This window comes from Python bivittatus, unplaced genomic scaffold (genome assembly GCF_059951505.1).
Source record: "Python bivittatus isolate LINGU-HERP-01145 unplaced genomic scaffold, Pbiv_v1 ctg000480_np1212, whole genome shotgun sequence".
In the NCBI taxonomy this organism is placed as follows: Eukaryota; Metazoa; Chordata; class Lepidosauria; order Squamata; family Pythonidae; genus Python; species Python bivittatus.
In genome coordinates this window covers 15,228,936-15,246,183 of record NW_028277075.1, presented here as the reverse complement: position 1 = coordinate 15,246,183, position 17,248 = coordinate 15,228,936, and the positions used below count along the sequence as shown (strand labels likewise).

Genomic DNA, 17,248 nt, shown 5'->3' with positions numbered 1-17,248 from the left:
TCTAGCAGTAGAGTCCTAGGAGGGGAAAGAGATGTTTGTGGCTTGTTTGATGGTTTTATTGGTTTAAAAGTGCAAAATAAAGCTTTCAAAGGCAATTGTGCTACTGTGACTACTAATGATGTAATCATTTTATGGGTCCAGCCTTAAGCTGGTTTGGCTGTTTACTAGTTTGTTCATTGTTTTTGATAAAAGCTGTGAACATGTTTTCAAATTCTCTTGCAACTATGACAACCAAAAACATTTCAGTGAAATTTCACATCCTCAGAATCTGTTGAGGTTGCTAGAACTTTCTTTAAAAGTCAGAACTTATCCCTATGGTATGAATATAAGTATGCAGATTTCTTTAGTTTGTACATGTAATAACAAATCCTAAGTTTTTCTGAGTAGTGATTAGGACCAGGTTGCGTTACTCAAGGGAATATATGGTGTTCAAGGATGAACTGGAGATAGAGAAGCTTGGATTTAAAAACTGAATATGGCACAGACTTTAAGTCTTAGAAGGAGCCAGTAATAATAATTCTACTGTTACTAGCTAGTCTAAGCTAGAAAGATTATTTCCAACTAGAATGGCATTATGTGTAAGTGAATCCACAGCTGATCCTGTGTTCAGGAAGATGTTTTAATTAATCTCTAGAGTGCCAGGCAGGTCTATGCTTTACAGTATATTCTGAATTTTTTGCTGTTGTGTTTCATGCAGAAATTAAGAACATTTTATTAAGAAAAGGTTTCAACAACTGTTTTTGTGCAGCTGTTTTTAATTACTGTAAGTGCTAAATGTCATTTTTGTTTTTAATTCTTTGTTTTTAGTATTGTGTATTTTTAATGATTCATCCCCCTTGTTTGGTAACTTGCTCTGGATACTAATTAGTTGGAATGTTCCCATGATTTCCCTGATTACTTAAATAGATCCCTTGTTCTTCCCATTCTGTTACTCTGTCTATGCTCTGAGTTCAGATATATCTCTTTATCTCTTCTCACCTGTCATCGGAAGTTTGCATTAAGTTATCTAGTTTTCCTATATCTCCTCTGTCTTCTGCCAATCTTCTGTCTTTAGCTTTTTCTGTGGCTTTATTTAATAGCTGGTATGTGTTCTTGATTTCCTTCTGGCTTTTGTTATGTACTTTCTGGATTCCTCTTTTACAATCATTTTAATTTCTTCCCACCATTTCTGGGGCTCCCTGTCCACTAGGCCCAACTCTTTGAATCTGTTTCTACCTCAGTTTTAAATTAATCTGGAATGGGTTTTAGGTTCTAATCTTATTGGGACTGGATCTTATCCAGTCTTTTTCAGTCAAATGTGTATTTCTATGATTAGTAGCTGATGGTGTGATCCACAGTCAGCACCCAGCACTATTTTGCTATTAGCACAGAACTTTTCCATCTGTTGCTACTTAAAATGTAGTCTGATTATAGCGTTGTCTATTTGAAGATGTCCAAGGCCATCTTTTACATTGTTGAAGTAATGTATAAATAATCTGTTCAGAAGTCTTTCAGGAGTCCTGCACATTGTGGATTCCTAGTCCAAATTTTCCAGCTGTTTTCAATACAGGTTCCTTTCCAGGTTTTGCATTAAAGTTGCCAATAATTATTAGGCCATCCTTCTTTGGTGTTTAATCTATTTTATTTTTCTTTGTAGTCTTACATAGAATTAATCAATCACTTCTTGAGCATCTGTCATTTGGTATGTACACTTCTATAATCGTAAAATTGAATGGCGGTTCTTGAATACTGAGGGCAATTATTTTATCACTGACTGGGTTGTATCCCATTACACATGCAGTGATACGTTTTGGGATGGTAATGGCTACCCCATTTTTTTCTGTGAGTTTCATTTCCCAAATAGAAATTTTTGACTTCCACTGATTGGAAATGTTCATTTTTATTCACTTCTGGAATTTCTGTCCTAGTCCCTGTCATTTCCACTTTAGCAATATCCAGATTTCATGGGTTCATACTACCAATGTTCCATGTTCCCATCCTAAGTGATTCAGTAAGCTCCAAGCTTTTCTTTTGGTTCTGGCTACATCAGCAACTGGACATCCAAAGCTTTTGATCCAGTCACTTCATATTGCATAACTTACTTGATAAAGCTCTTTGCTCTTCCCCAGTAGCCAAATAATTACATGGGGATCTCATATTTCAGTAATCTGACTTCTTTCTTGTGGAGCTACTTTCCATGAGTTTTCTTGGCATATGTGAAGAAGTAGCTTGCCATTACTTTTTTCCTCACAGTGCCTTAGCTGATAGAACTGCTGTGGCTGCCTGGTTAATAAGTCCATACCAAATCAGTAAAATTATTCCAATTCAGTTTCATCTCTGTTCATCAAGAAATGGTGAGGGACTAAAGCAGAACAGTCTTCAGTAGCTTGGGCTCTTTGTGAGACACCCTGCCATCATCATCTTGTCCCAAGATGACCATGTGATGATTCAGATAACATTTTATGAACACTATGGCAAGGTCAGCACAATTTAGCATGATCAAATGATTGAACAGTTGGGAACAAGGTGGTAATGGACAATGTTAGGAAGCTCTTGCACATTTTTATATTGCACATTTTCTTTTAAAAAGGAGAGAAATTGCTGAAGTGACTTTCCTGTCTTCTCATGCCTTTTTATTAGGCAACAAACACATATTCTGTATCCTGATTTAGCTGAACTAAAGGAATTTATAACTGAAGAAATTTATAGCACGAACTATAATTATGATTACCAGGATGAAAGGGGGGTGATATTTGATAGATACACTGAGGATGAAACTATCAATAGCTATGAGTCCTAATGGCATTTTATTGCCTCCAGTATCAGAAGCAATTTGGTAGCTGATATCAGCTGATGAGAAATACAAGCAGGAAAGTATAGGCTTCTGAGTTGTATTTAGTTAATCAGTATCAGAACAGAATATTATCGTAGATAGACTCTTGGTTTGATTTACATTGTCTTGCAATATTTTGTTAAAATGAGATTGGATAAATTCATGGAACTGATCCTTTTGCAGTCTTACATTTTTGAGTTCAATTGTTACAGGAAAATCCTGTATACTGATTATGGTCATTCTTAATGTAGGTGAATTGTTATAGTCTTAAGTTTCAGATCTAAAGCTTAATTATATAAAATAAATGTCATAATTCAGTTATTACAGAATTTAAAATAGATTAGATTTCCTTTGCCCACACAGGTAAGATTTTTATAAAAGAAGCTAAAAGAAGTCCTATAGTGATTCACCTTTCAATAGAAGAGAATATTTGTAACTCAGGGATGAACTGTGGACTTCTTGGTGTTGTCTGAGGTTGTGACTCACACTTATGATGTTACCTAATTGGGTGATGAAACATCTGCAAGCAAACAACCAAGCTTAGAGAACACCAAGAATCCACATGAGATAACTTTGCTTATTCCAGTGCCTTTATCTGAATGTCAGTGTCCAGCAAATAATTAAGGTTAACAATATGGTACCCATAACACAGGGCACTTGCTAGATAGACCTCCAAAGCATTTCAATTTCAGGTAGTTCTAGCTGTTTTATTTTTTATAGGACAGAAGCATCTACAGGATCTGATGCTTTCATCAAAATTATGGCTGCAGGTTTTCACTACTGTGACACAAACTCCGCCCCTTTTATATATGTGTGTGACATATTACTATGCACATACTGAAGTGGCAGAGCTTGTGTTGCAACACAGCTTTTCTGATTTGGTCCTCTGCAGATGCCTCTGTATATAGTATATTCTAGACATGCTTACTTGGGAGAAAGTTTCACTGTAATGTAGTTCTGAATAGACAGATATATGTGTGTGTAATAAGAAATTAAACCAAATAATTGTAACCATCTTTGTAGTTCACAAGTTTTCTTGAAAAAAAAAAAGTAAAATAACATTGGAACCAAAAAGATTATTGTGATATGCTGTTTGTTAATTTGAAAATTAATTAGCAGTCATAGTATATGAAAAGTAATGTTCTGTTAGCCTTTTTGGGGAGACACTGTCATTTGGTTTAGTCCCTTATAGATAAATACAAAGTCTAAATTGTAAGGGAGCAAATAACTTAAAAGTTTTGCTTGAAATTAGTGGGTTTCAGTTAATTTTCATGTTACCTGATTTCAGCACAATTGAAGTGTGAGTAAATTGTTTTGGATTTGTGCCTTTGTGAAGAGATAGAGTTCTAGAAATGACTTCACTAAAGAATTAAGAGCTTGGTGGTTGTCAGAAATTCCCTATGTTCTTCCAAGTGACCTATTACTCTTCAACAGCTGAACTTTTAAGATAGGAACATGTATCCAGTGGTACCATTCAGATGGTATAAAAGACCTTTCAAATAGAATGCTTCCCTTTGCTCAGAACAGCAGTTGGATGGGAGTCATCTTCAGTCTTCTTGTGTCAGGTCAATTCCAGTCCTGCACCTTCTATTATTGTCTGCTCTCTTCATCCAGTGCCTGCTTGACCCTGCTTTCCCTACCCATGACTCCCATCTTGCCTTGTCTGCTCTTTGCCCTCTCCTAGGGACTACTACTACTGACTCACCAGTCTACCTGCTTGACAGTGGTAATTGCCTCACCCAGAAACTAATGCCTGATGGACCCTTCCAACATGGGCCAGCTGCCAGCCTCAGTCTCCCAGTGTAGGTAGGCAATCAATGTTGTCCATGTTATGAGAGTCTCCTAATTTGAGTCTTTCTATTGAGAATGGGTGATAATTAGATACTGAAGTAGGAAAAATCATGGGGAGGGTTGGAAATGTCAGAAAGGATTTTGGGGATATCTCAAGGCTCCATGGGTAAATGGGCATACTTGTTCGATAGCAAAAAATATCTAGGAACCTTTAGGAGTTCATTGAAACTTTTAACAACTGAACTCAGTATACGATCATCATTATTAAGCATTTATATTCAAAGAAATTACTATATAAGTTTTCATGTTTAAATATATGAAGCTGTATTATGTGCAAGTTGGATTCGGTCCTCCTCTCTCAGAATTATTTTCTGAATAACAGTGGTTATTCCAGATTCTCAAAAAGGTCTCTTCTAGCCCCGCTGAGTTTCAATAACTGGAGGTTCTGGTAGAACTTTATGCATGCAAATCATGTGCTTTCCTCCAAGCAGTCATCAGCAGGAGTTATCCCTGAGTTGTCTTCTGTTATGGGTTCTTCCCCTATAAGTTCAATGGTGTGATACCAGAAAAAATAAATCTTCCAAATTACTTCAAGATGGGAATAAAATTGGAGATAAATCCGTATAACAGTGCAATAGGTTTGTAAATTACATAGTCATTACTATAGGGTTTTTAAAGCTATATGTTTAAATTATGAATAATAAATTATATTTATGTCATTGTGGGGTTTTATCTTTGCATTTCTTTCATTCTTGTAATTTTTTTTCCCTGAACTACAGAGAGGGAGAGAGAGATACAGTTCTTTCATTTATGTTTTGGTGAGATCCACATTTTGTCTTGCAAAAAGGATAAATTTTGCTTGCAATGAGAGTTATTGTTAAATCTGAGTTCTGGATGAGACTATTAGAGATAGCCATTTATTTAAAAGATTTGGAATAACTTTTGACTCTCACTGTTTAGAGTCAGAATTTGTCACTTGTATTTGATGAGCCTTTGAGACTTTTTATTCTTTTTCAACAATATTATTGTTGCCTGTGGAATCAGCTGAGAGGAAGTAGCCATTGACTGAATCCTTGCTGGGGCCTAGTGTGATATGTGAGTGTTGTGATATGTGAGATACAGGACCTAGAGTGATATGTAAATGTTGTTGAACCTATTGAAACAATGAAAATAACCAGGGAACTCCAACAAAGTCATACTTGCTTTTGAAGGAAAAGATTTGACAAAAATGCTAGTTGGGGAGTTCTGGGAGTTGGTCCACACATCTTAAAGTTGCTGAGATTGAGAAACACTGTTCTAGAGCTTGTATAACTGCTGTCTGTAATTAGAACGTGACAAGTCCAATTTTCGTTTTATTGACAGGTGACATTACTGTTACCTTGTTCTTTTACTTTTTATAGCTGATGTGGCTAAAAGATAGAATTCTGCTTTTTATATACATGATCAATACATGATCAATTTTGATTGTAATATTAGCCATTAAAGAAAACCAATTTGTTTTAAAAACATTTGTTATACATTTCCATATTTATTTTCTTTAATGGTTCATTAAGTACTTGATATTAATTGTTCTAATTATAAGACATTTTAACAGCATATAGAAATCATTTATTATTGATATTACACAGTTGAGGTTGACAGGAAGATTGGGCTATCTGTAAACTTTCCTGAGAACACAGTAATACCTTTAAGTGACCATCTTTTGTGTTCTCCTGTTTTTCTGGATCATGTCTTAACTGTTGGAAGCCAATTAATCTTTACCCACAGCAGTGCCTATGGCCACATAGGAAGGGACTATACTTCCTGCTGAAGTTATTTCATAGGCATGTGACCAAATCAGTGTGAACTTACACAATGAAGAAATGACTCTCACCGATGCTGCTTGCAAGACATATGCATCTGCCACTAAATTTGATACAGCAGGATATTTTAATACACTTTGATAATATTTATTCAATAAATACTGTCAGTCTTTTTTCAGGTAAGAATGGGAGGAACACAAGGATACCTGGTCCAGTTTCTTCAAAAGCCTCTAGAAGTTTTCAGATTCCACAATGCTGTACATCTAACAATGCGTAGATCAATAAGAGGCCAGGCTGTTTCACTGTTGATGTTAGGAGAACAGTATTCCCCTGTGCTAAGGTCTGGGTAATGAGAAACAAGCCAAAGGTACAAAGATACATGTGAGTAGTATGACAGAATGTCTCAACTTCTTTTTGACAAAAGGAAGGAGAAATTTAGATAGCAGTTGTAAACAACAGGCACCCACATAGAATACTTCCCTCAGCTACTTTGTGCCACTCTGAATCCTTGCTGTCACCAGTCTTTAATGTTTAAGCCAATTATTTTCTTGGTTAGATATGGTGCAAAAGGAGGAAAATCCAAATTCTGGGTAAATTTGCATTTTAATTTCAACTCATTAGTCAGGCATAGCACTTTCTAGCAGCCTCAGGCAGCTAGATTACATTGAAAATATGATAATTTTAAATTACTATTATAACATTCATAATACTTTACTTGATAACAAATTCTATGTTCTAAGTTTGCACAACTTTTTTCATATAACGTAATCCACATATTTAACATGGAAACCTCTTCAAAGTCTAAGTATTTGTCTGGATATCAGGCAATCATATATCTATGAACGATTTTTGCTTTGCTAGATATAAAATATTTATAATACCCATAAGGGAGATACAAAATAGATTTTAATGGACATAGTAGTTGATTCCAGTGTTAAACTGTTATTAATGTTGACCATGCTCTTATATTAGATATCATGCTAATTTATATATGCAAAATTATTTTATATACTGTTACTGATAATTTTGGTTATCTAATTATACAGTAATCTTTGAATAGTTTTTGTCTGGATTAAGAAAGAGATGTTATCTTTTTTGGCTTTAGTTTGGATGTTTGTAATTTTTGTTTTTTTCTAGAAAAAAAATGATGTTTCCAATATAATTTTGTTTTATTTATTCAGTTAGTTGAGTCATATCCATGTCTACTCACAAGTAAGCCCAGTTTCTTTTAATGAAATACAGTACATTAATTTTGCTTAAATGCTAAAGCCTGTAATTAAACTCTTTTACCCCAACACCATTAGATTTTATTATACCTTCTGAGACAGAAAACATCTTTTTATTGAAGTCACAATGACACATTTTGCTATCTCCTTGATTTTGTTGTTGTTGTTTAGTCGTTAAGTCGTGTCCGACTCTTCGTGACCCCATGAACCATATTGCGCCAGGCCTTCCTGTCCTTCACTGCCTCCCTGAGTTTGCTCAGTTTCATGCTCATTGCTTCAGTGATGCTATCTAACCATCTCATCCTCTGCCGTCCTCTTCTCCTTTTGCCTTCAATCTTTCCCAGCATCAGGGTCTTCTCCAAAGAGATCTCTCTTCGCATTAGGTGGCCAAAATATCTGAGCTTGAGCTTCATTATCGATCCTTCCAATGAGCAATCAGGGTTGATTTCCTTTAAGATTGACTGGTTTGACCTCCTAGCAGTCCAGGGGACTCTCAAGAGTCTTCTCCAGCACCACAGTTCAAAGGCATCAATTCTTCGGCGCGCGGCCTTTTTTATGGTCCAGCTCTCACAGCCATACATTACTACTGGAAAAACCATAGCTTTGACTATGCGGATCTTTGTCGGCAAGGTGACGTCTCTGCTTTTTAATATGCTATCTAGGCTTGCCATAGCTTTCCTCCCAAGGAGCAAGCGTCTTTTAATTTCATGGCTGCAGTCTCCGTCTGCGGTGATCTTGGAGCCCAAATAAATGAAGTCTGTTACTGCTTCCATTTCTACCCCTTCTATTTGCCAGGAATTGATGGGTCCAGATGCCATGATCTTAGTTTTTTTAATGTTGAGTTTGAAGCCAGCTTTTGCACTCTCCTCTTTCACCCTCATCAAGAGGCTCTTTAGTTCTTCTTCACTTTCTGCCATTAGGGTGGTATCGTCCGCATATCTGAGGTTGTTGATGATTCTCCCTGCAATCTTAATTCCGGCTTGTGATTCTTCCAGCCTGGCATTTCTCATGATGTACTCTGCATATAGGTTAAATAAGCAGGGTGACAGTATACAGCCTTGTCGTACACCTTTCCCTATTTTGAACCAATTGGTTGTTCCATGACCGGTTCTAACTGTTGCTTCTTGGCCCGCATACAGATTTCTCAGGAGACAGGTAAGGTGGTCTGGTACCCCCATCTCTTTAAGAATTTGCCACAGTTTGTTGTGATCCACACAATCAAAGGCTTTTGCATAGTCAATGAAGCAGAAGTAGATATTTTTCTGGAACTCTCGTGCTTTCTCCATGATCCAGTGAATGTTGGCGATTTGATCTCTAGTTCCTCTGCCTCTTCGAAACCCAGCTTGTACATCCGGTAGTTCTCGGTTCATGTATTGCTGAAGCCTAGCTTGTAGGATTTTGAGCATAACCTTGCTAGCATGTGAAATGAGTGCAATTGTGCGATAGTTTGAGCATTCTTTGGCGTTGCCCTTCTTTGGAATTGGAACGTAAACTGACCTTTTCCAATCCCGTGGCCACTGTTGCATTTTCCAAACTTGCTGGCATATTGAGTGCAGCACTTTAACACCATCATCTTTTAGTATTTTAAATAACTCAGCTGGAATACTGTCATCTCCACTAGCTTTGTTGTTAGCAATGCTTCCTAAGGCCCACTTGACTTCACTGTCTAGGATGTCTGGCTCAAGGTCAGTGATCACACCAGCGTGGACATCAGGGACATTAAGATCTTTCTTGTATAGTTCTTCTGTGTATTCTTGCCACCTCTTCTTAATCTCTTCTGCTTCTGTTAGGTCCCTGCCTTTTTTGTCCTTTATCATGCCCATCTTTGCACTAAACGTTCCTTTCATATCTCCAATTTTCTTGTAGAGATCTGTAGTCTTCCCCATTCTATTGTTTTCCTTGATTTCTTTGCATTGTTCATTTAAGAAGGCCTTCTTATCTCTCCTGGCTATTCTCTGGAAATCTGCATTCAGTTGCTTATATCTTTCCCTTTCACCCTTGCTTTTCGCATTCCTTCTTTCCACAGCTATTTGTAAAGCCTCATCAGACAGCCATTTTGCTTTCTTGCATTTCTTTTTCTTTGGGATGGTTTTAGTTGCTGCCTCCTGTACAATGTTACGGACCTCCGTCCATAGTTCTTCAGGCACTCTGTCTACCAAATCTAATCCTCTAAATCTATTCATCACCTTCACTGTGTACTCACAAGGAATATGATCTAAGTCATACCTGAGTGGTCTAGTGGTTTTCCCTACATTCTTCAATTTAAGCCTAAATTTTGCAGTAAGAAGCTCATGATCTGAGCCACAGTCAGCTCCTGGTCTTGTTTTTGCTGTCTGTATAGAGCGTCTCCATCTTTGGCTGCAAAGTATATAATCAATCTGGTTTTGGTATTGACCATCTGGTGATGTCCATGTGTAGAGTCGTCTCTTGTGTTGTTGGAAAAGAGTGTTTGCTATGACTAGCTTGTTCTCTTGACAGAACTCTATTAGCCTTTGCCCTGCTTCATTTTGTACTCCAAGGCCAAATTTGCCTGTTATTCCGATTACTCCTTGACTTCCTACTTTAGCATTCCAATCCCCTATGATGAAAAGGACATCTTTTTTTTGTGCCAGTTCTAGAAGGTGTTGTAGGTCTTCATAGAAGTGGTCAACTTCAGCTTCTTCAGCATCAGTGGTTGGGGCATAGACTTGGATGACTGTGATATTGAATGGTTTGCCTTGGATACGCACTGAGATCATTCTGTCGTTTTTGAGGTTGTACCCCATTACTGCCTTTCCCACTCTCTTATTCACTATGAGTGCAACTCCATTTCTTCTAAGGGTTTCTTGGCCACAGTAGTAGATATAATGGTCACCCGAATTAAATTCACCCATTCCCGTCCATTTCAGTTCGCTGATTCCCAAGATGTCGACGTTCAATCTTGTCATCTCATGTTTGACCACATCCAGCTTGCCTTGGTTCATAGATCTTACATTCCAGGTACCTATACAATATTGTTCTTTACAGCATCGGACCTTCTTTTCGCTTCCAGATACATCCACAGCTGAACGTCCTTTCGGCTTTGGCCCAGCCGCTTCACTCTTTCTGGAGCTACTTGGAAATGCCCTCTGCTCTTCCCCAGTAGCATATTGGACACCTTCCGACCTGAGGGGCTCATCTTCCGGCATCATATCTTTTAGCCTTTTAACATTGTCCATGGGGGTTTCTTGGCAAGGATACTGGAGTGGGTTGCCATTTCCTTCTCCAGTGGACCACATTTTGTCAGAACTCTCTGTCATGACCTGTCCGTCTTGGGTGGCCCTGCACGGTATAGCTCATGGCTTCACTGAGTTACGCAAGCCCCTTCGCCACGACAAGGCAATGATCCATGAAGGGGCTCCTTGATTTTACTCGACCAAAAAAACCCAAACCCCTAACCAAAAAAAACCGCCCACTTCATTTGAGACAAATCATTCAAAAGAATTGTGTGTGTGTGTCTTAAAATTTGTCATCAGGCCCTGTTCTATGTTATACACAAGGACACACTTTTAACGTCATATGCTAATCCAGTACCTTTGTATATAGGGATAAGGATGTATCTGATTTTTTTTTAAATGTAGTTCATGAGCAGATTTTAGATATTCATAAGTTTTTAGCTACCTCAGGGAAATTCTACATTGGTTGAAAATCCTTTGCAAGTTATCATTGGGTTGTATTCTTCTTTCTTGTTAAATGGGACCTCAAGATGGATGCTGTAAGCCCAGAACATTTGGAGAACACCAGATTGGAAAAGACTGCTTTGAACCACTTGTTAATTATTACTGGAGACTGGCTAGTGTTTATAGGATTAATATTCAACAGACTTTTCTTGCTCATCACATTTCTAGGGAACCCTTAGTAGCATAGGATTTCTTGCAAGGGGCAAAGATACCTCTTTTCTAATTTCTAGAACTGACTGACTTAAAAGAGGCTGGCCAGGCTAGCCACCTTCTCTACTATAATATTACAAAAGAATGAGCCATCTTTCATTCAGGTAAAGCTCAGGATATGACTGGGAAAGACAGATCTATTCTGTTTTATTGGATGTATTGAAATAGTTAAAGTGCATTGCTTCAAGACAACTATACTAATGTATTCAGAAATATTTAGATGTCACGAATTACAGACTAATGAATCTTTGGATGATTATTCAGACTATTGCCATGCCACATCTCAATATCTGCATACTGATCCATATCTTCAGAGGAGTTTCATCACATTGCAATGTGTCATGTAAACAGATGTCATAATTAGAGTTAACTCACAAAGACCAAGGTCAGTGAAACAACCAAGGATGTAACTGAATATACCACTTCTTATTTACCCTAAAAAGTTTTATGCATTGGTGGCTTACCTCTATGAAAAAAATATTGGTGTCCTTACAATACATTTGCCATAATTGGGAGGGAATATTTTACAACTATACTTTTAGATCTTCAAACTTCTTAGTTTTCCCCCTCCTTTTTACCTATTCAGTCTTCCTTCATTTATTTGTTTGCAATTTGACCATTCATTTTTTTCTCTATGACTAAACCACCTCAATTCACATTTTTCATGTTGATCATTCACTTTTTGAAAGCCATTCAGTCTCCATTTATTTTTGACCCCATCTTTTTTTCCCACCACACATACTGTACTTCTTAATATCACATTCCCACTGTATTCCCACTTAGGTACCCTAAGTGGGCAGAAGCACAGATCTAGATATAGCCATTTTTGTTTCTTTTGAGATACATTTATTCCTTATAACAGACCACAAATTATCCATAAATTTCTTCTAGTGTTTGTACATCATAAATTTCTCCATTCATTTTCTAACCTTTAGTAAATAGTTCGCCAATCTCTCAAGATATACAAATTCAAGTATTTGCCTAGTTTTTTCACCAGTTATGTATAATGCAAATTGTTCACTCCATTTACCTTACCAAATATAACTCTTAGTCTTTGATATATTAATTTAATATATTAGCTATCTTAGTCTTTGATATATTAATTTTTATTAATTAGTCTTTGATATATAGTAGTTTTGATATAATTAATTTCTTTGATATATTAATCTTATTCCTCATGACATCATGTAGAGATGGCAGCTGAGCAGGCTGATGAGGAATGGAGCCCCAAGAGTGATTTGCTGGGTGTCTGGAAAATGTTTGGGCAGCCAGCAGAGGTCCGTGTATCACAACAGACAGCCAAGATTCCCTGCAGAGCCAGTGGCAGTGTAGCAGTTCTAGCAGCTCTGCTAATCAGCTGTTTGCTGATCAGTTGGCTAGTGCTGCACATCTCTTAGCTTGAGGAACTATAGTTTGGAGACTAGGGAAGTAGCTACAGGGCAGTGGGGCTGACTGTGCCCTCCACATAGGCAGCATTAAAGTAGTGTCTTCTCTGGTTTGGCCAGTTTCTACAAATAGCAGGGGAGATGGTGATCTGTATATGCTGATCCTCAGTGTGCCACAGGTTTTTGGACAATAGGTCTGAGATGGTACCAAGAGCAAGTCAGTGGCCCTGTGAGAGAACCAACCTGCATCCTGAGGCCGAATGACCGACATGGGACAGTGGCCATTTTAGCACCCTTTTGTATCATCATTCATTCCATGCTGTAGACTTGAGACAGAAAGGGACTAGAGTTCACCCTGGTTGTTATATTTATTGTTTGTGGCAGCTGTGGTGTTATACCATCTTCATCTCTGAAAGTCCAAAGGAGGGCTAGGATTGGATTGTCAATCTTCGTGTAGGGTCGTTTTGGAGAATGTTATTGGGAGAGGGCTGGAACTGCTCGCTGTTAATTGGGTGAGAAATGGAGGTGGGGAATCTGCTGATTCTGCAGGTATGGGTGAGAGGGTTTTTTAAACTCAGGCCCAGTAAATAAAAGTGGGTGGATCAGTGGGTGGGATGGGATGTATATACAGGGAGAGTGGCAGGTAGGTAGGGTGACTAGGTCCCATCTGCTGCATAGTGTTCAGAAGTTTTCAGATGCCAAGGTTGGTCAGCTAAATTATTTTTTGTGTGATGGAGCCCTTTGACCTGGGGGGAGGGGGAGGGTCAGAAGTGTTTTATAACAGGGAGAAGGCAGGCAGTGACATTATAGTGGTGATGGGTGTGGAGAGGTATGGCAGAAAACGGGCTGGGCTGTTCTTTAGAAGGTGGGCTCAGTGTTTGGTATGGATGCCATATTCCAGCTCCTTGTGCTCAGCCCCAAAGCCTGGTCATCAGAGATTCAGTGGCTCTGGGTTCTACCCGCTGCTGCTTAATTAGTCTGTAATCATGGATGAGAGGGCCAACCTGGTATGTGTTAACTGAACCTTGGCTGGGAGGGAGAATCATTCTCAAAATGCTCCCATCAGGGTTTGGGGCTTGCCATAAATTGAGCCTCCAGAGCAGGGGTAGGGGTCAGTTATTGTCATCCACAAAGCTCTAGTGGCTTCCAGGGCACTCCTGCACAGATAACTGGATATAAAACCCTATTTGTGGAGTTGGTCCTATACATCAGATGGGATTGCTGCTTGTGTACCAGTCTCCTTGCTACACAGCCATTTCCCTACCTGGCTTGTTGGATGCTGTGGCCAGGTTGGCACTGGGGTTCTCCAGATTTATAGTTCTGGGGTTCTTCAGCCTAACTACTCTGGATCCCAAGTTGGAGGAGGGTCAGAAGTTAATGACCACCATGGCAACCATGGGTTTGATCCACGTTTTTGACAGCCCAACTCATAGTGGGGGTCACATGACAGGCTTGGGTTTTGTCTCAGGGCAGTTCTAACATGGCCACTGGGAGATGTTGTCATCAGCCCCTTGTCATGTACACATCACACTCTGTTAGCCTTGGAGTTCTCTTTGGCTATGGAAGGACCAATTTGATTGGTCTCACTCAGGTGCCTGATGACCCTGGGTGGGCTCCAGAGAAACTTGGGATAGTCCCCAATGCTCTGCTTTATTGTTTGATTGAGACTTTTTTGCTGGTGATGGCAGCCTTGGATCAGTTCATGCCTATGTGGACTCTCTGTGTACTTGGGTCCTGGAGAACCTTTTGGTTTTTAGAGGAACTCTGGGAGATGAAGTGGCATAAAAGATATATGGAGCACTGCTGGAAGAAGAAAAAGAGCAAGAGCAAGCATAGTTAAGAGTTTTTATTAAGGATTGCCTTGTGGTGATAAGGACAGCAAAAGATAATTAGTTTTCTGCCCATATTGTGTCTGTAGATAGCCAGCTGGTGACCCGGTTTCAAATATCCCTCCTGGGAGAAGAGGAGCTGGGGGAATCTTTTCAGGGTTGTTGTGAAGACATCTTTCAGATAAAATTGCTTGGATTCATTCAGAGTTAGAATCTAGCTGTGCAAGTGATATGGAATTGACTGAGGTGCAGTCTTGCTCAACCAGTTAATCTTGAAGAAGTAGACAGGGTCTTTGGGGCTTTGAGTCTTGCCACCTGTGTTTTAGATCCATGTCTCTCCTGCTTGTTTAAAAACTCTCAGTATACAACATATAGATGAATTCAAGTGGTAGTGAATGCTTCCTTGCAGAAGGAGATAGTTCTGCCTACTGTTAAGGAGGTGGTGGTCCACCCTTCCTCAAGACACCATCACTGGATCCAGCAGTATTGGGAATGTTGTTGGGAAGGTGTGAGACTCGCAGCTCCAAAGGGCTTTGGAGTAGACCCATTTCAGTCAGGCTTCAGGCTGGGTTACATCACTGAGATGGCATTGATAATACTTGTAAAGGACTTTGGACTGGCTCAAGATGGGGATAGTGTATATGTTCTAGCTCTCCTTGAACTTTGGCAGCTTTTGATACCGCCAGTCATGTCCTTTTGGGTCAACTGAGGGGATGGGGGTGGTAGGTGTCTTTGATAGTTCTCCTTCCTGTAAGGCCAATTCCAGTTGGTGTTGGTGGGAGAGGAAGAGATCGGACCCTAGGTCTGCTACTTTATGGAATGCCACAGGGCTCTTACTCTCTCCCATTCATATTTAATTCACTGGGAAATGCCATCTGTATATTGATGATACTCAGTTGTACATCTGTGTCCTCTGCCATCCAAATGATGGTGTCGAGGATTCCCCCCTCCCTCAGTGTTTGGGGTCTCTGCAGATCTGGATGGGGAAGAACAGGCTTCAATCATAGGAAGACTGAATGGCTGTGGGTTTTAGAGCCCCCCCCCCCCAGATATGGAGACCTTCCATGATTAACTGTCGTTGGGGTAATACTCCCTTGGCAGAACTGGTGAGCAGTTTGGGGGTTCTCCTGCGCTCATGGCTTCTGCTGAAAGAGCAGGTAATAGCCATAGCCTGGAGGCCACACAAAACCATCTTATGCAGTGTTTGCACCCATTCCTAAATTGAGAAGCATTGCTCATGGTCACTCATGCTTTAATCACTTTCTGGTTGAACTATTGCAATGCTTTGTACACGGGGCTGCTTGAAACTGCAACTGGTTTAGAATGCGGTGGCAATTTTGGGTGCACCACCATACATCCATGTAACACCATTGGTACATGAACCCAATAGGCTTTCAGATAGAATTCAAGTTGCTTGTTTTCACCTTTAAAGGCATAAATGGCATAGAACCACATTAGTTATGGGACCTCCTGTCTCTGATGGTTTCAGCCCACCTCACAAGATCTGGCAGGGTGGGCATGCTGTGCATTCCCCTGTGAAACAGTGTCACTTGGTGGGACCCAGGAGGGGTACCTTCTCTGTTGGGGTGCCTGCCCTATGGAACAGCCTCACCCCTGAAATTTGGAGAGCTTCTAACTTGTTGGCCTTTTGGAAGGCCCTGAAGACTTAGTCTCTTCCCCTAAACATTGGGGCCAGGATGTTAGTGGAGCCTGGTATGTAAGTTTGGTTTTTATGCTTCAGAGAATGTTTAAGGTTCCCTCAGCTATGCTTTTTAATTGGTTGTTTTTTGTTACTCCTCAAGTTTTTGGTTAAGATGAGTAGCCATATACATTTGCTTAATAAATAAATGAACTCCAATCTGCAAGATCAGACCACCTTCGTTTAGATGTTTTACATTCTTCCCCTTTCTCTTAGTTTCACTTGTGCACAGCATGCATATTTTTCTTTCTCTCATTTCATAATGTGAATTTCGTTTCTTTACATTTACAAGAGGACCAATGTGGTTCTCTTAACTTACAGAAATTCTGAGTGAAGTACTGTAGATTCTCAACCAGGATTTAGAGTTTCTTATATTATATCATAATAGACCTCCTTTCTCAGGCTTGATTCTGTTTTTGTGACTTATTTGACAATATTACAAAGGCAGCAATGAAATATATATCAAAAGTTATAATTTGTTATTATTTGCAGGTCTAATATTACCTTTAGGACTTTGAGTCTATTGGCAGATGTTCAGAATATTTCTCCTTCTAATTACTGTTTCTTGACATTGCAGTATTAAAGAACAATCCATTTCACTTCCTGCTGCCACATTCTCCCATGAGTTAACCCTAAATTATTTTTTCCCATTAGAACAAGTCTGGACATGCCCATGGCAAGACACCATTCTTGGGTTACCCCTCCCAGGTAGGTTTTCTAAAGCTTTTTCAGAGGGCTATTACACCCCATCCTTTGAGAAATTGACTATAGAAACAGCTTCCAAAAGACAGATACT

General features: G+C 39.2%; 1 protein-coding gene across 9 annotated transcripts in view; it reads left to right on the top strand.

Annotated features, from left to right (window-relative positions):
- The window catches only part of NPAS3 (neuronal PAS domain protein 3), a 758,559-nt gene that overhangs the window by 176,078 nt on the left and 565,233 nt on the right, over positions 1–17,248 (top strand). For 2 of the 9 annotated variants that reach the window (XM_088145386.1, XM_088145383.1), the window contains exons 2-3: positions 4,497–4,618; positions 17,107–17,160. The exons of 6 other annotated variants lie outside the window; for them this stretch is intronic. In XM_088145386.1, coding sequence (XP_088001512.1) covers positions 4,569–4,618; positions 17,107–17,160 — 104 coding nt within the window. In that variant the 5' untranslated portion in view covers positions 4,497–4,568. The remainder of the gene's footprint in view (positions 1–4,496; positions 4,619–17,106; positions 17,161–17,248) is intronic. One more of the 9 variants, XM_088145387.1, reaches the window with a different exon arrangement.